Source organism: Cinclus cinclus, chromosome 1 (genome assembly GCF_963662255.1).
Source record: "Cinclus cinclus chromosome 1, bCinCin1.1, whole genome shotgun sequence".
NCBI classification, from domain to species: Eukaryota; Metazoa; Chordata; class Aves; order Passeriformes; family Cinclidae; genus Cinclus; species Cinclus cinclus.
Genome location: NC_085046.1, coordinates 51939845 through 51964649, shown reverse-complemented (window position 1 = coordinate 51964649; position 24805 = coordinate 51939845). Strand labels below are relative to the sequence as shown.

The following is a 24805-nucleotide window of genomic DNA, read 5'->3' as shown; positions in this document are numbered from 1 at the left end:
GAAAACACAGTTAGCCCTTTAGTAGTTACCTGGTAATGTAGTTGCAAGTCCTGAAATCTCACTGAAAGCTTCTGGCTGGACTAGGCTTGAAGTGTGAATAACATCATCTGGTCCCTAAGTTTCCAAACTGCTATACAAGCAGTACTTGTGCATGTTCATGTTGGTGTAATGCCAGCTTAGTTCTCCTTGCAAAACCTCTGTATTAAGGTGTTTCTTGGGGCTTAGCAATGAATCGTTTTTGTTTCACCCATTCCACACATCACCTTCGTGTTGCAATGTGTGCATGGGCATCGCTGTGGTGCCAGGTGTGTGATTCTCTGTTTCTGGAGGTTTCCTCAGTTTCCCGTGTTTCTCTGATTTTTATCTAGTTTTGCAGTTGCTCTGTGGCCAGGTAGTTGCTCACTCTGTTGGTAGCTTTAAGATTGGATTTAAAAGCTGAAGAAAATCAGTTCTGCAATCTAAGTTTCTTTCTTTATAGAGAAAATGAAATATGTCAGGAAGCGGATACCTTCTCAGAGAATATACAGTGAATGATCCCTATCAGGGACCTCTGAGTAGCAGCCACTCCTGCTTCAAACAATGAAGGCTCTGTGTTTTATGACTGGAGACTATATCCTGGCAGGTCTGTACCTGGCTGGATAGGTGCTTGTATGCCTTGATACATTTACTGTCCTGTGATGTGACCTATTATGTGGAAATATCATCTGTCACAGGAGCAGCCATACAGGAACTGAGCTGTGGACAGCCAGAACAAGTATCTAATGTGAATAACGAGTTCAGCCATGTTACTGCTGTCTCTGTAGACACCAGTGGCTTTGCTCTGTTAAACAGCAGGGGGAAGAAATAAGGAAGGACACCTTCTGTGTGCAGGATGAAGTCAGGGAGAGCCCAAAAGCCTGAAGAACAGCCCGACACCAAGCTGTCTCCAACAGGCTCTCCGCAGCTCCCACTGTTGCTTTGTCCTTTTGCAGGAAACTCCACCAAATCCAGCTGGCTGCTCTTCTCCACTCTTGGGCCAAGGGCAGGAGCACAGTGCTGTTGGCCCTGGGTGCCTGCTCCGCCTGCCTTTAGGTGCTCAGCAGTCATGGTTTTTGCCACATCTGTGCTGTCAATTGCCTTTTAAAATGGGATTTAAGCTAATCCCATGCTTTACCTGCGGGAAGGCACAGTGCCATATGTACGAAACTATTATTTATGTCTGCTTTTCAACCCAACCAGGCCATTTTCTTCCCAGCTTCAGTCACATTTGCCAGGCAGTTTATTTATATAGAGCTATCTGAACCCAAGTCTCTGATCTGTTGAGTGTTGGATTGAGCCTTTGCTTTTGCGACTGTTGGGCCAAGGCTGGATTGTTGTGGCCTTTTTATTCCTTCCTTGAGTAGATTAAAACTGTATCTGAGCATAATAGAGGGTTCTTGGCAATGTTGCAAGCTTTGTCTTAATTTAAAATTTATTTTCCCCCCTCTTTAAAACTGTTACTCACCATGTTTTAAATTTTGCTGTATCAGTGGGTCCTTAATAAGAGGAGAAGAATTTTTTTCACTAGATGTTAATTCCTAAATTCTCTGGCTTTATGACCTCTAACTGTGTTTTTATCCATGGGAATGAGGCAAATGAAGCCCAACAAAGATGGAAACTCTGTATTTCCAGGAATAGTCTGTCGTTTCCCAATTTCCTTGTCACTTCTGAGCCTTTGAATTTTGCTCCTATACATAGAGTCTTCATTTTTCTTTTGTGCTTCATTCCTCCTTATGGCTGCTGTGTGTGAATTTATAGGCATTGTCTCTCTACTAATTCTGCTCAGTCTGGTTTGTGAGTGGGTATGCATGAGAAGATGCTTAGCAACTGAAGGCAGAGCTTTAGGAGGTGTAACTAAGAAAGCATTTCTGCTGCATCTGACTTCAGTGTCTCAAAAGTGGTTTTAGTATCTAGATTCTCCTTGCCAAGCTTAAGAGGCATGTTTTGTTTTGTTTTGTTTTCTAGAAATACCAAGTACTTTATTGCTTTGTTCTGTATGAAATTTGGGAAACCCACTCATCCAGGCTATAGACAAGTTGGTTTATTCAGGGAGATAAGTGAGCAAAACCTCCCTGTGTAAATCATTTTGCACCAGAAGCACCCTATACTTAAAATAGAAAAATCAGCTCTTCAGCTGTAAAAATATTCTCCACTTCATGAATTTTTATTAGGCGCATTTTTTTTCCTGCTAAGCATGCTAGTAAGTCTGTAAGCCTGGTCTGTTCAGCTGGGGAGTCAACTAATAGCATTAAATGAGAAACAAAAAGCTGGAGAAAATGTTTGGTATGAACATCCAGTGGTTTGCATCATGTTTTCCTCCTTCCATTTCTCTACTTGCTGTAGTCGTTGACTTGCCTTTGGCATTCACATGAGCTAAGATATCTGTTTGCTGCTCAGATAGCCTTGTGCCAGGAGTGAAACTGGAGCATATTGTTCCATCATTAAACGGGCAACATTGAATACTTTGGAAATTAACAACAGATGCAAGTTCTTCAGCTATTTTTATTTGTACTGTGGTCTAATTTTTCTAGTGTGTTTGTGCTGAAGTCAGAAGAGGAAAGGAAAATAGATCCCCCAAGAGGCTGATTTTTTGTTTTTAATTAAAAAAAGCCCCTGCCTAACAAAAGCATCCATAAAACAAATAGTACCAAGGGTTGCCTAGCAGTTTACTCGGTGTTGTGTGGGCCCCTTAGTGTGATTGCTGCGTTGAATTTCTGAGTACTTTAGTGGCACCTTAGTGCATAGTGAGGTAATTGGCACTTTCCACAGTCAGTCCTCTCCTTTAAAAGTTCTGATACTTATAGCATCTGTCTTAGCCTTTTGTAAAGATTGCTGGCAGCAGACAGTTCTCCATATTATTTGTGTTTTATGCTCCTAGTCAGAGATACAAGTCAACCCCCAACAGCCACTCCGTTTGGTGGTCTTTGGATGAGGCCCTATAGGCAAGCTAGGAAAGCTTCAGAGGATGATTGTTAAACAGGATTTCTAAAGTATCCTTCAAGAACTCAGTGGATTGAATTTCTTCCCATAAGTCTCATAATCATGTGTCAGGAATGACAAGGCTGAGCCTTATCCTTCCTGAAGGTTCAGGAAGATGCTCCTTAGAGTAACTGTAGGAACCAGGCGTAAGTGCATTGTTTCTGTATTTGAAAAGTAATTTAGCAAGAATGTATTTTTTCCCTTTAACTGAAGAGAGAGGTGGTCCAGTTCTTTTTCCAGTTATGTGACCTAACTTTTTATTAGGCTGGACATCGTTTTAGAAGACTGCATACCACTATGGGAGTTTATAGACATTCCTTTAGAAGTGTGGAATATTGGTTGGTATATTTCTGGATTTGAGTGGAAATGAATAAAGGCAATGGTTTGCTGTTCATACTCAGTTACTTAAAATTTTATGGGAGAACTAGACCTGTTCTCCTTAACACAGGTGCACTGTGAATAGTAAGAGGAGTCTTCTTTGTATATGGAGCCCTATTGACATACTTGAAGGACTGAGCCTTTCTTTAGTGTCTGGTGTCCGATTTGGGAGTCTCTATGCTGGTGAAAACTTCTGCTTCTTTAGATGAACATGACTTTATTGACATGGGTTAGCACCCTTGCATTTAAGCTATTAGAAGTTTTCATCTTCTTTTTGAAGAATGATAGCAAGCATGAACCAAAGGTGAGCAACCTCTCAATGGTGAGGTGCCAGGCTTTTCCTTTCCCAAATTAGGGGCTAAGCACACTACACAAAACAGGAGATGATTTATTTTTTTTTGCCTTGCACTGTTGGAAGATGATAAAAAGATTTCTGCCCTGGGCTCACAGGAGGAGCTGTAGCTAATTCATGCTGTTATGATTTTGTGTCAGAAAGGGCTCAAGGTACAAAACTTGGTTGTAGGTGAAAAACTGGAACTGCTGCCTTGCATGGAGAACAGGTGTACCAGTTATCTGTCTGTAGGATAAAAATGACAAAGCCAGTGGAGTTGTCCCTTCATCATTACCTTTGCAAGATGCTGTCATTCCTATATAGTGGCCAGTAATTCAGAGACTACCTCTGTGATTTCTTTGGCTGCCACCCTGTTGGCTTCTGTCCTCTGAAGTCTATGGGGAAGCATGCTGGGAAGAAGGTTTGGCTGTGGCTCAGAGTCAGTGCCATTTATTCCAGTTAGCCCTAGCTTTTATTCCACTTCATATTTTTCTGGTTTTCTTGGGCATGTCATTGTCTTCCTTGCTTCTGTGCCCTGCTGCTCCTGTTCTTTCTTTCTTTCTTTCTTTCTCTCTCATCCATGAGTTTGCATTTGTAGTTACAGTATAAAGGGTCCTTTGCCTGAGTGGAATTGCCCTGGAAAAATGTAGGAGCATTAGTGCCTTTGTACTACAGTGCTGTTTCCCCTCTAAGATGAACCCAGCACTCGGAAGAGCAGCTGGCAGGCCTGTGAAGAGAGGGGCAGTAAGCCAAACCATATCCTGTGAAAGCAGAAGCAATGCCCTTGAAATCTCTGGAATTGCCCACTACATGCACAGGGATTAAATTTTCTCTGAAAGTTCAGTTTATGCAACATTATCAACACTGACCAAAATATGCAAGTGTGTCTGCACTCGTCTCTGAGCTCTTGGTGCTATTTCCATCTCCTAGTGTGGGCAGGCACTATTAAAATCCTCAGCACTTTCAGTCTAGTTGAATAATTTTCTAGCTGCTAGGTTTATAAATTAAACATTTATGGCCATATCTCATGCTATTATCCATCCATAGCAATACCTCCAGGCAAGGAACTTGAGCTTTTTTGGAGTGTAGGCCATGTGTTAAAGAAGAGTGAATGTTTCATTTATGCCTCATCTTATTCTTGCACTTCTCAGTTGCAGAACATCCCTGAGGTAACCTCAGATATTTCTTGGGAGGAAATAACCTTAGTAAGAAGATTTTTGATGTCTGTGTTTTCTGTGTCAAAGGAAAGAGCAGAGTTCACTCAGTATCCCAAAATTTTTTTGTGTCTTTTCAAGTAACTTCCCAACACACAAATACGATCTGTCATCTGCAAGCTGGAAAAAAGAAAAACATCGCATGAACCACAGACCACAGGAGTGGTAGCAAGAGGTCTAGCAGTGATAACTGGGACATTTGCATTTTAACTGTTATTAATGGATGCTGAAAGCTTGATGGTGTCCCAGAAATCTCTGTGTATATGGACAGATGTTTGAACGAGGGGCATGCACTGATTAACATTGAGAGGAAGCATGTAAAAAGCTACCCACATCCTGCATGTCCTTCATCAAATTGTGAAGTGAGTGGTTTCAGGGGTGAAAGGAAGTTGTGAGCCAAGTTGTGGCTTCTATACACAACCAAAGAGATTGTGCAAATTTGTCTGGTTATGTGTGTCTAGTATCTCTTTCTAAACAGTTATCTTAAGAATTTCTTTTTCTCCTTCTTCCAGGAAGCTGTTTTGAGTATGATAAAATTCAGGTGATAACTCAAAGCAAGATGATAGAAAAATGTCAAAACTCATGTGCTTCTGGTTTAAATGAAGAGATTTGTGACATTCTTAGTGGTTTAGGTTGAAATTGGACAGTCTGGGCATTGTAGATTATTGTTTAGGTGCATTCAGGTTCCTAATAAAAGAAAAGCAAGTATTAAGGTCTTATGTAGGAAGTTACTTCATTTGGAAAAATGCTTCGCCATCATTGTTACTTGCCTGAAAGAGTTGTCTATTTATTTGCTATTTCCTTTAAAAGGAAATACTCCAAGAACAAATGCTTAGTATCTCTTCCTGTTCAAATAAGTAGTTCTGAGGTACAGCTGTTAGATTTGACTCACTGGAATTTAATAATCATATGCTCTTGCTATGGCAGTGTATTGGACAGTCTGAATAGGAGTCAGTTTAGGTTCTTATTTTAAATTAAAAGGCATTGATGTTTCAGTTTACCTGGTGAGTGTCTGCCTAAAAGCCACAACACAGCATCACCCTAGAAGCTTGAATTGACTTGTTAAACAAATACAAATTACATTCAGTCAACTCTTCTGCTGTTTCTTCCTGTGAGGTGAGTTTTTGATTGAGAGAGATGTTTGCTGCTGATCAGTAGGAACTTTAATAAACTGTGTGCAAGAATAAAAAATTGTGATTATTAGCCTGGATGAACCCAAGCCCATAAACTTCTCCCAGTGTTCTAGTAAGCGAGTGCCAGAGCAAGTGGGTTTCTGGACTGCGACATGGAGATGAATGTATGGCAGCCGTGTTGGATGAGCCAGCCTTGCAGACTAGGCCATGCCTGCCTTTGCTGTGTTACTGTCTGAATTTCAACATTTACTTCAAGGTAGTTACTCTAATGTAGCTGGAACAAATGAACTAAAGCTTCCTTTAGAACTGTTTCTCCAGTCCCAGTATGGTTGTTAAATCAGATTGGATTTGTACCATCAAATATACATTGTCACTTTTCCCTTGAGAGACTGAGTGACCTTGTGAGGATGCGAAGGACACGGTAATGATGGCTGTTAGTATGTAGGTAATAATTGACTTCACTGTTAAGCAGGTGGGAGTTGACCAAGTGGGAAGCCCCCAACAAAGCATTCAAGTAGATGCTTCTCCCCAAAAAAGTACCTGGATTCTCACTTGCCAGGGTGTTTTTTAGAAACTGCTTTTCAAATATCAGAATGTTTCCAAGGTAACCTCTTTAATCTCCATTGTGTTCAAATGCTTACTAATTTAATACACTCATGACATGTGTAATCTGATTTAAAATTAACAGACGCTCCTAAAAACAATCTACACTGAATGTGATGGGGTTCTAGAATAACTTCTTCAAGGTGAGAACTGGCCTTGGCATTTTTTACCTTCCAGGTAACAGGAAAAGCACTTAGATACTATTGCATTATTGACTTCTTTTGTTCTGTGCACCACTGAGTGTGTGATTGGTAATGGACTCTGCATCTTTTTTCGAGACTGGGGATTTGATATCTTCAGTCTTACAGATGTTTTCAGGACTTCTAAGCACAAAGCATTTTGATCCAGTATTTGCAGTTTTGGAATAAATACCTCAGAAAAGTGAGAAGATAAGAGTCTTAGTTGAATAAAAAAAAGTTTTGTTTTCCAACAACTCCTCCTAAGAAGGATCTGAGGAAGGTGCACAAGATTAAATGTCAAGAATGAAAAATAAGGGTATTAGGGAGGGGGGAGCAAGATTTGCTATGATTATACAGCTGTGCTCTGTCCTCTCAGCTCACGCTCTCTCTGTGGAGCAAATGAGCATGTAGAGGGTGCATAACACCAACAGAACAGAGCCTGGGAACTCCCAAAGCAGCTGCCCTATGTCCTAGGGGACCATCCAAGGCACGTATTTTCCTGCAGCCGTTGAAGGGATGTCACAACTTAACTAACCAGAATCTGTACTGCAGTGCTGTTAAGTGCTTCAATCTTGTCTGCACTGTGGATGACTAAGAAAGTTGAGTCTGAATTCATCTTATTTTGCTCAGTCTCTCTTTGCTTTGGTTTTACTAGTTTGGTAGATGAAAGACAGCCCCTGAGGTTTTAAGTGCTAGCTAATTTAAAGGCTGTTTTCATTCTTGAGATGTTAAAGTGGAAGAATGAAATGCATGTAGGAAGCAGGCAAATTAGTCAGCTCAGCATGGACTGGTGTAGTTTTAGATAAAAACTGGGGAAACCTAAAACTAGACGTTGCCCTTAATAGTCCCCTAAATAGCATCAATTGCTGCCAGCAGAAAGTGCCCACACAGGGTTGGAGATGAACCAAGCTTCTAGTTCTTAGTCAAAGAAAAGATGGTTTGGTGTCTGTATTCATAGTGTTCATTAGAGGCATAAAAGTAAAAACTTTGTGTCACCAAATGAACTTAGATTAAAAAATTCATTTAGGTTTGCTTCATTTTTAAAGAGATTGAAGGTGAAAATAGTGGATATCCTCACTCTTGGCATGGTCTTCCTTTCAATTTCTGTCAAGTGAACCTTTCCTCCCATGCACCCTACTTTATGGATTGTTTTATGATGTGACTTGTTCTGTAGTTAAAGAATGCAAATAACAATATCCTTGGTTTTATTTCTCAGGCACATGTAAAAGGAAACAGAGTAATTGCAGAAGCTAATTCAATTTTTGGAGTTGTGGAACCTGCCCAGTACCATTTGGAATGGATCAACCTCTTCAAGTGGAGTTGGGAAAATGTTGCATCTGTTTCCTTGTAGTTGAAACAAAAACAGTCTGCCACTACCCCCTTGAAGCTGCTGAGACTCCAGTAGAATGCTGAGTCTTTTTTGCTTTTCTTGGGTGAAAATGCCTTCATTATGTGGCATGGCTCATGCTTTCTTGCAGGTCCAACATTAGAACTTTCAGTGTAAGGTCAATTCCACCAGGAAGTTTTAAACATCCCCACTCCCCAACTTTAATGTTTGTGCAATTATTGCTGCATTCATGGGTGTAGAAATGAAAGAAAGAAAGAAAGAAGGTAAAGCAAGTCTTAAACTTCTCTGATACCGAGGCTCTCTTGGCACTTTTGTAAGCATCTGGTCTTGACATTCTGATGTAGAATTGAGCTGGGTATTTCACATAACTATGACAAGTATCAGAACTATTCTTTCCAAAGAGTTTGAAAAAGACTGAGTACAGCTGTTCCATCCAAGGCAGTCTGATGATGGTTTGTGTTGATGTGAAGTTGGATATGAGTCAACAGTATGCCCTGGAAGCCAAAAGGGCCAAATGTGTCCTGAATGCATAAAGTGTCAGCTGGTCCAGGAAAGCTGGTCCAATGTCCTGCTCTACACTGCATTGGTGTGGCTCCATCTGGAGTCCTTTGTGCAGTTTTGGGTGCCACAATATTAGAAGAACATAAAATTATTAGAGAGCATGAAGAGGAGGGTGACTGAGGTGGTGAAAGACCTTGAGGGCAAGACTTAATGACAGGCAACTGGGATCACTCATTTTATGGAGCATAGAGAAGAGGGCTGAGGGGTGATCTCGTTGAAGTCTTAAAACTTCTTCAAGAGGGGTAGTGGATGAGGAGGTGCTAATCTCTTTCTGGTGACCAGCAGTAAGACATGAGGGGATGGAATGAAGCTTCATTAATGGAAGTTCAGATTGGACATTAGGATAAAGATCTTTGCTGAGAAGATCACTGGAACAGCCTATCCAGGGAAGTGGTTATGGCACCAAGCCTGTCAGAGTTCAAGGAGCATCTCGATTATGCTCTTAGTCATATGGTGTAATGTTAGGTAACCCTGTGAAGAACAGGGACCTGAACTGAATGATTTTTCTGGGGCCCTTCCAAGATATCCTGTGATTCTGTTGCAGTTGTGCTTATTAATTTCTCATATTAGTGCTCACACATGTGAAGAGAAAATTAGTAGGTGTGGCTACTATGGCTAGGTGTAGGTGAGAACGGAGAGAGAACTGAGAGCTGAGTGAGGTGATATGTGTGGGTGAGGTTTTGTACAGATAATTTATTGCCCCAGTCGGGATGTGGGGAAGGTGCAGCAGCACCGGGGCAGGGAGGGAGGATGCTGTCCGCAGTGCTGAGCGCCGGCCCTGCACCCTCCCTGTGCTGGGCTCTGAAAATAAGGGTGCCTTGCTTTGCCTTTCGTTTCTTCCTTTTTTCCTCCCCTGGATATGGATGAAGGAATTATATTCAGTTGAAATGGTATTGTTCTGGGACTGAAGTGCATTTGCAATTTGCTTCATAATGGCCAAAAAAAAATTTTAAAAAAAGGGAAAAAAATTAAACAAATAAATGAGTCAGGTTCCTGAAGTGAAATGGCACACAAGGGATATTTGTATTTCCACTCTGGGAAAGGTTAATAGATCTAAATGTAAAATAATGCTTTGTGATGGGAAGCTATCTAATTCTAAACCCACATTAATTCTAAATAAAAATATTATAATTAATACATGTTCTCTGAACAGCACAAGGAGTTATAAGAATTAGATGCTTGTGCTGAAAATCTTTACTGTTACAAAACACATACTGATTAAATCAAGGTGGAAAAGTTGTTTCTTTTACAAATCCTGTTACCAGAAATATTCCCTTCTTTCTTAGAGAACAGAAAAACAGTCTAACCAAAGCCAGTTGTCTTAACCAAAAAGTTTTAACCGGAAGCATTTAATTTCCTTATGAAATATATGAAAATCATTATTTATACTGTGAGTTATATGACTTTGTAATCTTGGTGTTGGTGAAAGAGTTGTATAGCAAAATAGTATTTGTTCTCTTTACTATTAAATGGGAGGGAAAGCTTCATAAATGATTGGCATCCTTTTATATGTGAGTTTCCTGCTGTGTTCTCATTACTTCATTAAATAGAAATACCTTAACATAAACCTGAATTTTAGTAAAAGTTGCTCCTGTCTTTTGCAACAAGGGTATATGTTGAAATCACTGGCTCAGTGACTTAGAATAGTTTTGCAGAAGGGCTGCTTTCACCCTCAGCTGTTAGCATCACCAGGGAAGAAGTAGGGATGAATTTTGATGGATTCAGACAAGCCTAAAACAAAACGTGTTTTCTCTAGCGAAGTGTTTTCACCCTTAGGCTGCATTTTCCAGATTCAGGATATGCTGTCTCTTACTTTAATGGATAGTTTGCCCTTTTCTTGGCAATGGAAAACCAGGATGCCTCATATTCTTTCGTCTGCAAATACAGTCTTTCAAACTTTCAGCAAACAGAAGTCCTTCTGATACAGCCCAGCTTGTATCTCATAAAGTTTCCAGCTCTTGTCTAGGCACTGAAGGTGATAGTGTTCTGAAAGCTGATGCAGTTTTAAAGGTCAGATCCCATAAAACATTGTGATTTGTTGCCAATAATGTGCCTTCTGGAACTGCTTATTTAGTCTGGAGTTGCACCATAGACTTTATATTCATTTTGTCTGGGCTTCATCAAATATTTTGCAGGTGCAGTGACCAATAAAACCAGGAAATATCTGAATTTTGCAAGTGGCCTTCTGTAAGAGAGGCAGCAGGTATAGACAGTTGTTTCTCAGATGCTGTGGAGCTGTATGGTAAGAAAGGTGTTGTTCTTCCCATTTTCTCAGTTACTAGTTTGATCCAACAGTGTGGAAGACAGAGTTCTGGCTCTGTGTTGGAATAAGATTGTGTGATGCTTAGAAACAGTAAGATGTTTAAGATGTTAAAGATACTTCTAGCTCTTTTTTCCTGTTCATCTGTGTATTAATCCAAGCAGAGCCTCAGAGGCTGTAGCCACAAGAACTGGCATGTGAATCATCTTGAACCCTACAAATGTGTAGCATATACCCGGCTAAATGGGAGGTTACAGCCATTAAGCAGGAAATCCCAAAATACCAGGAGCCATTTCCATCATATCAGTATGGTAGGTCACTGTTAAATACCTGTTTTTGTTCTGAATCTACCTTGGATCCTTATAACTGTAATACGTAATGGAAAATAAAGGCTCCCCCTGAGTTGCTGGTAACTGATAGGTTTTCATTGGCCTTGTGACTGGTAGGAGCCCTGTGCCTCCTACAGAATTTGGCTTTGAGCAGATGTCACAAATTCATCTGGATGTCCTTTCAGCATACAGATACCAACTGCCCTCCATTTGCCCTCCACAGGCATGGCTGTCCACAGCAGGCTGCTGTTTTCATTGGTACCCATAACAAAAATGGACTGTACTCATACTGGAATATGCATATGGGGCTTTATTTGCTTTTACTTTTTTGTTATTAATTTCCAAACCTCCGCTGAAGGCACTGGCTGTGAATCCCTTGATGATAAAGAGCAATTAATTGATCAGATCTGTTTTATTTTCATTGTCCTGTGGACTGAGAGATAATGGTGTGCAATGTGGAGGATATTCCTACTAGAGATAGGATTTGCAGAAATACTATCTGTGGAGTACCACCCGACATTCAGTGGGCTGGCTGATTGCTCCAGCATCCCCCACACCATGTGCCTATATGTGCATTTTGTATTCTGTATTTTATGGTGTGATCAAAACCAGTCTTTGGCTAATGTTTTGAAAACTCCCATTTCTAACTGCTCTTACTAGCAGCCATAAGATTTGCAATATCAATTTGCAGCAGAAGCAGGTTTCCTTTTTTAAAGGAGATCTGAAATAATTTAGAGGCTGCAGAAAAAGACAGCTTGCAATTCACATTGCTACACATTCGCATTGCTTGCAATTCACATTGCAGAGGAAACAGGCTACAAGACAGATGCTGATTTATTTAAAATCAGACAAACAAAAAACTAAGTCTTGTGTTTTTTCTCTTCCTCTGCTTTCCTTTGCAAACTTAAGGAATGTATTCAAGCATCTGGCTAATTCACATACTGTTAATTCTCTAAAGATTACATATGCACACCCAATTAGACCTGCATAATTTATTTTTAAAATGAATGTACTCTCATATTTATATTTTATAGCTGTGCCAAATTCTTAAAGGGCATAGAAGGGAGAATTCTGCAGAGTCCTTTCCCTAGAAAAGCTGGAAGTATCAGTAGGGCAGTACCTAATCTTAGTTTTAAAACCATAGACAGGCTGTTTTGGCTATTAGTGAATGGGTAATTGGCTTTTTAAATACATGAATGAATGCTTGTTAGAAAGTCTGAGATACAGCCTGTCTTCGTATGGGAGCTGGCAGAGTGGGCACCCATCCTGATGTGTGAGGTCCTATTGTATTGCAGCAATATGACTAATCTTTCCTTTGCATCTGGTTTGTGGGCTGCAGTAAGTTCCTGCCAGCTGTGCTTTCTTGAGGGTTTAATAACCTCAAACAACTACAAGGACATTGGTTTCCAAAGGCTGAGAGCCTGATGTTGATGGCATATGTCTCCTCTTACTCTCGTGTGGCTCTCCACCAGCTTAGTTATTGAGGCCAGTACCACTCAGAAGAATAATTTGGATCTTGGCAAGCGGCGGATTATCATAGCCTTCTTCAGAGGATGCAAGTGGGATGGGAAAAGCTAATCTGTACCCTGACCCACGTTCATCTCTGGTGCCTGAGTGCTAAAGGCTCTCAAATCCTTAGAGGCAGTGACATTCTCGACTTATTCTCAGCATCGAATTCCTGCAAAGTCTGCTAACCAGCAGTAGAGAGGGTGGTTAGTACCGCCTGCTTTGTGTCAGGCTTTACTGGAGGAAAGTTGCCATGGAGATGAGTGGGAGTTTAACTGAGCAGGGAGCTCGGCGGTTTGCCCTTGTTCGTGTAAATCTGTCTGACATGTCATGTGGATCAGATTTGGCTCTGCTGCTCATATTTGAAGTCCACTTGCTTTTTTTGCCCGATTCTCATGTAGGAGAGCTGAACAACTGCCATGCAGTATTCATAGCACTGTGATATTAAAAAAGGCAGAACTGGGATTGGTGCCTGCTCTTCCAGGGCCAATTTAAAACTAAATCTCAGCAGCAAAGGATGTTTAGTGCAGATATCTAAGCCCTGTAAGCTGGAAGGAACTTTCCCAGGCTGGAGCCTTTCTTGTGACAGCAGTAAGCATATTGGCTGTCTGAAAAAGAGTTATTTAGAGGCAGAAACAGAAATCCTACAGTTAGGGAGATGTTGAAAGGTGGAATCTTCCCAATTAATTTTAGGACTTGTAAAGCAGATTAAAATATGGGGGGAGAGTGCTGAATATAAATGTCTGATTTACACACACAAAGGGTATGCAGGCTCCACGTGCTCAGAAACATTTCTGGGAAAACAGCAATTAAAATCCTTGAGACTGACAAAAGACTTCAAGGCTGTTGAGGTAAATGGTGACTCATACTGGCTGAGAAGCAAAAAGGAAAAACATTTAATGGCAGTGCACACCCCAAGCTGTACTCTGAAGTGAAGCTTCCCAGGGGATTAACCTGCAGGCACTGGAATTTTAGCCAACGTCTGCTGATCTACAGCCTTCGAAGGTGAAGAGCCAAAATATTTTTTGGTGACTTGACAGCATGCCTACTGGGTTTTTCAATGCATGTATGTTTGCATGGTGTTATGGAGAGAAACTTGACATATTTCTAATTTTACAGTAAGAGGAAAAGGCCAGCTGGTGAAAATATTTGGAAGGAAGGGTTAAAAAGTTGGAAGCTTTGAAGGAGGGGGGAGAAAGACAGCATAGGGCAAATGTAGAGATGGATCTTTGAACACCACTTGCTTCAGCAGAAGCTAAGGAGTCCTCCTAAATTTACTGCCTGAACCATGGCATCAGTTTGAGAGAGGAACAAGTTTTCTGCTGTGTTTATCCTAGGGAAAAAGGACTGGTCCTTCCAGCATAAGTTAAAGCTTGTGCATCTTGAAGACTGGTGTGAGCCCATTGTGTTACTGGAAAAAGGCCTGATTACATGCATCAAAAGCATCTCCTCCTCCTCCAGTCTCCTGCACCACTCGTAACAATTTAATCCATAGCAGTTTGTCTTCACAGGCTGTAATTGATCTGTCTGTGATTTAGCTCATCAGACACTCATTAAGGAGTTTGCAGCCTTTTTTATTCATGAAGAGTGAGAGTCAAGGATCTAAAACCACTTTGTCTTTGTCTTAACTGGATTCATTTAGTATTCTGGGATTTGGGAAGGCTAATAAACTTAAACGAGCTATTATTTAAAGGTGAGCTGCCAAGTGAACATGAAGAATGATCCAAACACTGGCAGTGTGCCAGGAGCTCTCTGTCATCAGGTGTCAGGTGTGAGCAGCAGAGGGAATTGTTGCTAAAACCTCAGATATTCCTCAGTGCTCTGCAGGGGAGCTGCTGGAGCTGTGTCTGCTGTGGAGATGGCATTTTGTGCTAGTGATGTCAGTGGGATACACAGAAATATTTTGTGCGTTGTGTAGAGCTTGAGCTTGACATCTGGTTTTCTTTATTAGGGGCTGCTATTGTTGTGAGCTGCTGCCTGTGCTCTGGCAGTTCCCGTAATGATGAGTGCTTCTCAGGTCGCTGGCACACACATGCCGAAAAAATGCCTCTCCTTTCACAGGGATACACCGGCAATCCGCAAAAGAGAGCAATGTGCCTGAGCTGGAGAAAGCAGTTTCCTTTCCCCACTACTTCAATGAACACTTGAGACGTTTCCAAGCTGTAGGAAGAGGAGATGGGATAGGTGGTTCTCCGTTCTGCTCCTTCCTGAGCCTGGCTCCACATGTCACACACTTCCAGAAAGATGAATAATTCCCTATAACTGTTGAATTTACTGTGTAGTCATATGTGTAGTATCATCAAATTGATTGTGCCTTGGAGGTCTTGTAAGGGGCTATAACCGTGCATGAGCTCTTAAGTTGTCCATGGTCTTTTTAAGGCAGCAGTTCTTCCAGGGAGCACATGCAGCTCAGTCCTGGGTCGGCGCCAGATGTACTGACTTTGTTCGGGAACTGTGGGAAGCCGGTGGGGCCTTGCAGACAAAGCCCTCCCTGCATGAGGGATCTGAATCCTGGCAGGACATGCTGCCATTTACATGAACTGACTTCCCACTTGCTGTGTGAATCTGGATTGGGAAATCTTTGGGAATATAAACTTTTCCTAACTGCTCGGAGTCACAGTATTTATAAATACTCTAAGCTTGTGTTTATAACTCTACATAATCCTATGTAAATTTTAATACCATATTTTTCTTTCTTTGTAGTGTACAGAGGCCAAAAAGCATTGCTGGTACTTTGAAGGATTATATCCTACATATTATATGTAAGTAGTCATTGCTTTTGATTTTCAAAGAGAATTAGATTCTGTAGGCTCTTAGACTGTTACTCTTTTACTAATTATACTTTTTCTGTAACTTCTGTGAGATTTTTGCAAATTAAAAAATGAAGATGCAGTAAACTTTCATTTCCCTCCTTGCCTGTAACCTATCTCTTTCCTTTTTTCCTTGTTAAAAAAAGCGTACAGATTCATTTTGCTGCACATATCAGATGACCTTTCCAACTGAAAACAAAGCTCAAGTACTTGAGCAGCTCTTATTTCAGAACACTGAAAGGAAACATAAGTAGAGCAACGTGAAGGCAGTTATCCCTTTGTTTTGCACAGTCACAGGTGATCAGACAGAATACCAAGAATGCTTTGAAAGTAACTCTGTCCCTGTGCTAATAGTGTTGTTTAATTTAGAGATTGTTTAATGGATTACTGTTGTTTAATTTGAGGTGATCAGTTATCCATGGCATAATTGTCCTTTTGATGAGTGGCATCTACATTCACATCAGGCTTGGGCATGAACCAAATGTCAGCAACTTGTAGGTGTATGACTGAGGGTCTCTAATTGCAGTTTTCTGTTTCATACTGCCCATGTAATGACAAAAAAAGTGGAGGAAATATGTATGGATAGGAGGTACATTCCATGTGGATTTGGGGGCAGAAAGGAGATAAATGTAGTAAACTTTTTGCCTGGGTTGTATAACTTTAAAATTACAAACAACTGTAAACGTAAATTTAAAAAAAAATAAAGTGAGGTAGAAGAGCATTGGGTTATCTGTTCTCAGAGCAAGCTCTGTTTTGCTGAAGGATTGAAAATTACTGTAATCCTAATTCTTATGCTACCCAAGAACTTCCCTCCCTTTTCCACCTCCACTTCATCTGCGAGAAGCAGGAGAGAAATGCTAGAGACAAAAAGCAGCCAGGAAGCCAGCTGCAAAACAAAGCCCACAGAAAGAATGAAACACCATGATTTAATCATCTTTGATCCTCGATATTAACTGCTGAGGAAGTGTTTGTGCCTAGAACTCACTGTCCTTTTTTCAGGTGACTGTAATGTTGAGAATTACTCATAAATGGTTGGCCAGAACAGATGGGGGAATTTAAATAAGTTCATTATCTTTGCATGCTAATAACAACAAACTTTGGTTCCACCCACATTTTATTTTGCTTCTCTGTAATATGGGAAGGAAGCTGGGATGTTACAAAATTGTGAAAATCCCACTGTACCTTGACATTCAGGGGTGTGTTATTCAACATTGCCTTGGTGTTTTGCTTACCTTTCTGCCCACGTGCTTTCACAGGTAGTGGTTTGTCTCCCATGGCAATACAAAGGGCTGGCTACTTGGAGACTGGGTATTGGTTCAGACCCTTTGTGTACATACAGAGTCCCGCATAAGCAAGGGTTACAAAAAAAAATCCTGTTGTATATTGACACTGTCAGGCCAATCAGAAGACTGTCACTAGTCATGTATTTTGTGGTAGTTACTGCAGCACCATGTTATCCAAGTCATTGCATGATAATGCTGTTGGTTGCCACTCTCCTGAATAGTGTAAGTAAATGGAAAAAGGAAGGGGGAAGGGCCAGGATGTGTGCGCTCAGCAATTGTTCCAATGATGATGAATGTCACATTAATGCTAATGTTGTTGCTGTGGTTATGAGTTTAAGTGGGCAAGAAGAAACTCTAGGAAAAGATGATAAGGATTTGGGGATGGTAAAGCTCAGAGGATCAATACTATGTGTAACAAGTGAAGGAATAGGGAAAGGAGTGGGGATCGGGTATTTGGAGTGCACAGGAGCCCAGTAGGGTTAAAGAAGGGGGTGATGCATCAAAAGCAATAGGAAGGTCATGCATGTCTGCATTGCCTGGGCTGTTCTACTTTGTTACTCTGCAATTTCACTTTCTGTTATCTAGGGTCCCCTGCTGCTTTCTACCTGCTCTGTCTTTTCACAGCTGTATGGTGGAGGAGAGGTGGAACTCCAATCTCAATATCTTAGGGCGAAGTCCCATTGCTTCAGCACTTGTTTCACCCTTCACTGAGTTAATTCAATTTGCTATTCCCACAGAAAGTTGTTCATTTTAGCACATTCGAGTAAGTGTTGAATCAGCTTGGTATAGTTTTTGGCAAACACTGGTGAAATGGGTGGAAGGGAGTATTCTGCATATTGTGGGGGAGGAGGCATGAATAGCATCATCTCCTTCAGCATATGGTTACATGTTAAATTATCTGAAGGCATAATACTTAACTTTGTCCTGAGAGTGCCTCCTCTGAACAAATCTAGATCTGGGTTGTGCTGTAGCAAAACAGGTTTTATTTTATCTTACAATTTCTGTAGTCCATACGAAGCAGATATATTTAGATATACATGTAAAGGAGTTCACAATAGATTCCATTTGTTTCTATCACTGGTTTTCTGAACAAACTTTTTTCTAACCAGTTAATATATGTAGTCTCTCCTTTGGTCTCAAAACTATCTTTCGAGACTTACAAAACCCAGCAGTGCAATCCTTTTTAATGATTTCCCTGTGATTTCAGTCCCATGCTGACACTGTGTCACATCTCTCACTGAGACAGTTGGTATTATAATGAAAAGGTTGGCATGTCAGCTCAGAAATGCCAAGTGCTGTGTCTGTTTTCACAAATGCAGTATGGCATGCTGGGACTGAGAGAGTCCTGAACTGGCCCATCTGCATGTCTTACCACTGCTGGGTAGGCATATCCTCCTAGAAGCTGCCTACCTCTCTTCAAATTACCCAGAGTAATAGAAATCTGGCGGACTGTCATATAAAGTGGTGGTTTGCTTTTATCAGAAGTTTAAAGGCAAGATAGCTGAGTTCTTTCCTGTAAAGGCTCTGCTTCTGCCATCCAAAGACAGATAATGTGTCTGCTAAGCCAGAGGAACAAGTTGCCAGAAGAAGTGTTCTGGAAATTCAGCTAGATTTGGGTGGGTAAAACTTGAAATTATATGACAGTTCCTCTTTTGGAGCTTAAGGTTTTTTTAGGGTTTTTTATTCAATCTGCCTTCCAGTATAATGATTTTAAAAAGAAAAATCTGTCAGAGATATTGTTCAAAACTTTCTTAAAACATGTCTGTTATGCTTTCTGTCTTAACAGCTAGGGCAAAGGTTGGAGACTGCTGTTCCACAACTAATGATGCGTCTTTCTGTCCAATTATTTAATGGTATTAGTATTTTTTAAAAATAATTTTCCTCATGAGCATAATTAGTCTATCCTTCAGATATCATCACTATGCTTTAGTTTAATTCAAGTGTGTTTCTTTCAACTGTAATTCCATTTCTTAAGGCTAGACTGAGGAATTGATAATTTTCCAAAATTTTTTCCCTCTCCTTTGTGAGTAAGATACACCAGAAGTGAACATGGAAAGCTTACCAAGAATTTGAGAGACTTACACTTGTCTTTTGTCATTAACACAGAGAACTTCCAAGACTGCTCTTAACTTAGTTTGCTAACCTATCCAACCGTTTCTCCATGTCCTTGTTGCCTGAGTCACCAGAGACTGTTGTCAGTTCGATATTTTTCTCCTACTTCAGCAAAATAGTTTTTTAATATGACTTAGAAAAATAAGTAAGCAAATATAAAGCGGAAAAGGGAATTAGTCGTTGGAGTCTAATTCTTATCCTCTGGAAAAGCAGGGAACCAAGTTGTTCCTGACTTTTTGTAAAGAATTAGATCATATGTCTTCTTGTGTGGATGCAGAGAAAGTGTTTCAGAGTTTAGAGCTGTCTCAAGAAATTTGACTGATGCTCTACAAGGATCCTCATCTCTCTCTCACTTAATTAAGTCAGCTCAGCCTTATCTCAGATGTGCTGATGGTTGGCAGAAACAGTCAAGGTACTTTTCTTCCACGGCAAGAATGTGAATAGTAACGTAGAGAATGCATTAGATTGCAAAACCACCTTCCCTTCAGGCAAATGCCAGCAGCACTTAATATACTCCGGTTGGTTTTTCACTTCTAAATTGGGCATGAGTAGGAGAGTGAAGGCTGCCTTATGTTTTGCTGATGGGTAGTAGTTTGATTTGAATTATTATAAATGTCTCTTTCACTGCAGGGTGAAGTATATTTCCAGGTATGGCTGATCAATCCTGTAGGTATTTTCTGTTTATTTTTCCTTCAGTTGTTAGCTACCATCATACTGGGGCTTTAAATGAGGTGGCAAATTCGAGATGCATGTTTCTAATCCTCTCCTTGTCAGGCTTCATGGCATATTTATAAAACAGCAGGAATATTTTTGAGTATGAGTGGTAGGCAAGTGTCCACAGCAATAGATATACTATGGCTGATGTCACTGAGTCAGTGAAGGACCCACCCATAGGGAGGGTGACCCATTATCCCCTGCCCTCCGAGCCTCACCATGATGTTTCTGTTTGTGTTTTTTTTAACCCATTTTCCTGCATGCCTGTCCAGACTGTAAGGTCTGCAGTTGGTTATGAGAATTTTGAGGGAGATAGTGTGGAAAGCTGTGCTGAAGTTAGGGTAATGACATCTCCCACTCTCTGGTTTGTCCACAGATGACTTCCACTGCCAGTGTAGTGCTAGAGGCTCTTCTTGCTGGACTTGGTATCCCTTCCAACTACTAGTTGTAGGTGAGGCCTTAAACAATAACAATGCAAAATGTCACAACTAGCTCCAAAAGTCAGTGCCCTTGAGGTGGCTTACTCCTTGCTTCAAATAAGAGGCTAGAGTTACCCAGCAGGCAGGTGCCTTGCAACAAACTAGAATTTTCTTCAATGAATCAGTTATCTAAAGCAATCTGGGGTGAATTAAACTGCCAAATTAACACCCAGTTCAACTTGCTAGGAGTAGGTCCTGGAGAGGAGTTTAATATCTCAACCTTCACAGGCCATGAAACAGGTGTTTGTTGTAATGCACGTTTATGGTTTTGTGTTGCACTGAAGATGGTTTGTTTTGTTTCCCCTCTCGGTTTGTAACGTGATTCTCCCCTCCCCTTAACCCCTCCCTTTTCCCCTTGGCCAGCCCTGAGTGGCTGTGATCCGGGGTTCCACGTCCCCTGAGTTGGGGTTGAAAATACTCCGCATTCTCCATGCTCTTTCTCTTCTCCCTGGAACTCTTCAGGCCAATAAACTTGGATCATCCTGTGAAGGAGAGCCTCCTCTAATCTTTTGCCTTTGTCCATGCCGGATAAAAATCCCTCTTTGACCCCAGCTGGCTGAGGCAGATCAGAAAGACCAGGGGAACCCCGGCAGGTGTTGGATCTAATTTCAGATTTAAAGTTTGGGATGATTAGGGAGTTGGAGACTGACCAGCTATAGGCAGCTAATTCTGAGAAAGGTGAGGAAAGAGGAAAAGAGGGCATCTTCTGTTTTCTAGTGGTACTCCTCTGAGACCAGACCCTCCCCTGGCTGAGCACAGAATCCAGTCCCATCCCCTTCTCATTTCCAGAGGATGTGATGACCATAGTTGTGACTTACCATGAGGGAGCCTCACTTTGTCCTGTGGAGGGTGTTTGATTTTAAATACTCATCAGGTCTTAATTCTTCCATGTCTCAGGCAAGAACCCTAATGAGAGACTTAGAATCAGTTTCTTCTGGCTTCCTGTCTGTGGGATGGGAAGGGTTGCACCTGGTTTGAGCTCTAGTGGACAGTGTCAAAGTGCATCTGACACCTAAGTAATCTTGAAGTTCTAATCCTTTCTAAGTAGGGAGACCCTGAATTAAAGTTTTGAAAGACCTGATGACACTTAACAGTTGGCCATTACTACCCCTTACTGCTTCTCTGCATTTGATCATGCAGTGGCTTGGTGCAGGAAGAAAGGTTTACTATGTGTTAGTGTCTTAAATTGAGGCAGACTGCAAATTCTTGGATACCCATCGCCCCCTGCCAGCAGACTGCTTATGATTTCCCAAAGCAGGGATGAGATGCAGTAGGACTGCCCACCCACTGGGAGCAGTTTGAGGGATGAAAGACTAATCATCTGTTTAATAAGGGGACTGATGATTAACTAGAAGTCCTTGTTCCCATTAATACGAGAAATTTACAATTCCACCTCCAGAAAATTCAAAATTGTCATACACATTATCTGTGGCTTACTTTTGTCAGAGCCTTAAGCAATGTTCCTCTTTGTTCTGTGAAAGAAAAGCCTGCAGCCTGTGTTGAAAAATACTGTTTAAGGCTCCATATACTGCCCAAGTCACTGCAATTCTTTCTAGGTTCTGCCACAAGGGAAGCAGAGAAAATTTCTAGATGGATATATGCTGGCCAGAAAGCCATGCAGTGGTACTTTTGCAGACAGCAAAGAGAGTTCCTCTGTAGGGTGGCTGTTTTCTTGGGATCTGGGAAGAGAGGGCTGGGGTTATGGTAAACCTTTGGGTAGCAGAAGATTGTGAGAAGGATTGGTTTGATAGGAGCACCTGAGCAAATACTTCTCATCCCATCAGAAGTAGGGGAGGATTTCTGTATTCTGCTGAGTTCTTGCACAGAGATGGTGTTTACAGGCTCTTCACCTAAGGAGTAATTGAGAAATAAGCCCTTTTTCAGCTGTTGCCTGCTCTTGTTTTTCACATCTGTGTGAAGGACAGGAGCCAAATATCTTGTCTTTCGGGAGATTTTAGTTGTGTCAAAGCACACAAAGGACTCTAATCTGAGAAAATATTGTTTCTGTCTCTAGTTGTTTCTACTTTGTAGAAAAAAGTTACCTGACAGCCTTTTTCCTTTCTTTTCCATCTTACTTTTTTGTATGTAGTTAAGGGCTGTGTGATTTACCAAGTACCTGGCTAAATATCTCTCTAGTGCTCTCCTTGGTACCAGTAGCAGTGATTTTACTCTCAAGTACAGATGTGCACTGAGGTCACAGCTCATTCATCTACAAAGCAGCTGTATTTATTATAATAAACTTATTCATACTTATCAGACTTGTGTTTTACAAGGCACTGTTATTTCATATGCTGAGAGGTCTTTGCTATTTATAAGAAGATAAATGATTTTGGGTGCTGAGAACCTACAGGTGTAACTACAGGCGATTGTGGTGGAATCGTGTCTGCTGAAAATTAGGCCAAGGAGACACAAATGACCCTAAGACCGAGGCTGGAATGCAGATGTTCCCTGCAGCAGCCAAAGACCTTGCCTATCTTACTGCTCCTCAAGCACTTGAGTGAATACCAGTGGAAGGATGTGGCCTTTCTGTTGCAGCATCTTTCTGGAGAGAGATGAAACCACTTTGGGACTCAAAAAATGTTACTAAGGTGTGACTCCTGAATGCAGAATTGGACTCTGTTTTGGTTTCCATGTTCTGTGGGCACCTGTAGCAAAATAGATTCCTTGGGGTAACCCCTCCATTGTGTGGTGGTCTTCCCCATGTCTGCAGCCAATAGCCTTTGTCTTTCCTTAGACAGTACTACAGGCAATGGGTTCGCCTTGAAGACTGCTTTTTATGGAAAGATGGAAATGCACTTATGGAATGTCAGAAATTAATAGAAGTCTAAGTAAATTTGGTATAAAAATAACTCTTTCTCAGGTACATGGTGCACCTTCAGTTGATCTTCCCCATTTTTCATCTGTCAGGTCTCAGTCTTGTAGCAATGTACCTCAGTGACATCACTCCTCTTTGATAGCACAATCACAACTTGGAGCTTCATCAGAATTGTTTCTGCTAGTCACTTTGTGGTGATTGTCTGCTTTTTCTTTATGTTTCAAGACTTGTTTTTTCTCTGTTCAGCATCATTGTATCCTGACAGCTGAGCTGCAAGCAGATTAGATTATTTAATTTTAAAACTTTCTTTGTTTTAGAACAAGTAAATGTGTATTCGCACTTCAGCTGTCTGCTCTCATCTGTTCCATGGGGGCAGACCTGAACCTTTTGACTTTGAGGGCTCAACATTGAATCTTCCTGGAGATGACCCAGCCTCAGCAGTTCATCCCTTACAGTTCTTACAACTCTTTCTGGTCTCTTGCCCATGCCAGTATTAGGGCTGCATCTAGCACTTCCTCAGCTTCATCTAATGCTATACCAACCCCCAAAATGTTTCCTTTTTGTTCTCAGCTTTTGTCTACTGCTGTATTTTCATTTACATAGTCCTCTGACTCCCTTTAGTTTTCTTGCCCCCCACTCCAAAACTGCCAGTGCTTCTTGTGTTTTAGTGAATCCCAGTTCGTATCATAGAATTTACAGATATGTGCATAATCATTTAACCTATGACTGGTGACCTTTTTTTGGAATTCACATCAGGCTTGTCTTCAGAACAAGATGAGGTTAGAGATGATGCAGTTTACAATATCTGGTTGTTGATGCAGGGTTGTGGTTTTATTTTACCTGCTCATCCTCTGTCTCTATCTACAGTAGGATTTCTGCCACTACATGTGGATTGACAATTTATGTTTTGCTTCAGTCTTCCAAAATATATTACTAATCAAACATCTTAAATGTTAAATCAGGTTTTGGCCCATATGATGCAAAACACTGAAAGAAAAAACCTGAGAAGAATACAGCTTATATTTCAAAGATGTAGTGGTAGTAGAGAATGCAGCTGTTTGCTGCAGCAGCTCTTCTAGGAAGGGATTTGTTCAACTGTGTAGATGCAGGTATAATTGGAGAAGAGCCATTGGACCATTTAATTGAACAGCTATTAGCCACAGAACACATGCAAGTAAAGAGTTGGTTTGTAAGGTTTGGGTCATACCATATATTTTTATGTGAAACTCTATGCTTTGCTTGTCCATGAAGGAAGAAACTTCAGTGCCATGATTTAAGTGTGAGCCCATAGAGAAATCTTGTCCCTGTAAACTGACACACTGTGTAACTTTGACTGGTAACAGCAGTTTTTCGGTGTGCCAGCAGTTCAAGACATTGGAAATGCACATACAGTCCTTTCATTCCACTGAATTATGAATGAAAAGATGTACCTTCTAAATCATAAATCCCATTGCAGACAGTTTTTGAAAGAGAGACTGTATTCTTGGTGAAGTTGTAGATTAGCAAAGCAACTAATTATGTCTTGTACTGTGTCATAGGTTAATTTTTGATCAAGGAAATGAACATTGCCTTAGTTCTGCCATTCAGTTCTTGGGATCATCACTGATCTGTGAAAAGAGGGGAATTGACTTTAGAAAAGTCTTCTGGAGATGTGTTCGGTCCAGTTTTGATTGATAGTAAGGCTCATTCTGCTTCAGTTGGCATTGGACACGTTGGTCTTTCCTTGTAAAGCAAAGCCAAAGCATGAGCTCAA

General features: G+C 41.0%; 1 protein-coding gene across 1 annotated transcript in view; it reads left to right on the top strand.

Annotated features, from left to right (window-relative positions):
* Positions 1-24805, top strand: part of VOPP1 (VOPP1 WW domain binding protein) — a 61211-nt gene that overhangs the window by 28436 nt on the left and 7970 nt on the right. Inside the window, exon 2 of the mRNA XM_062497798.1 lies at positions 15543-15601. Coding sequence (XP_062353782.1) covers positions 15543-15601 — 59 coding nt within the window. The remainder of the gene's footprint in view (positions 1-15542; positions 15602-24805) is intronic.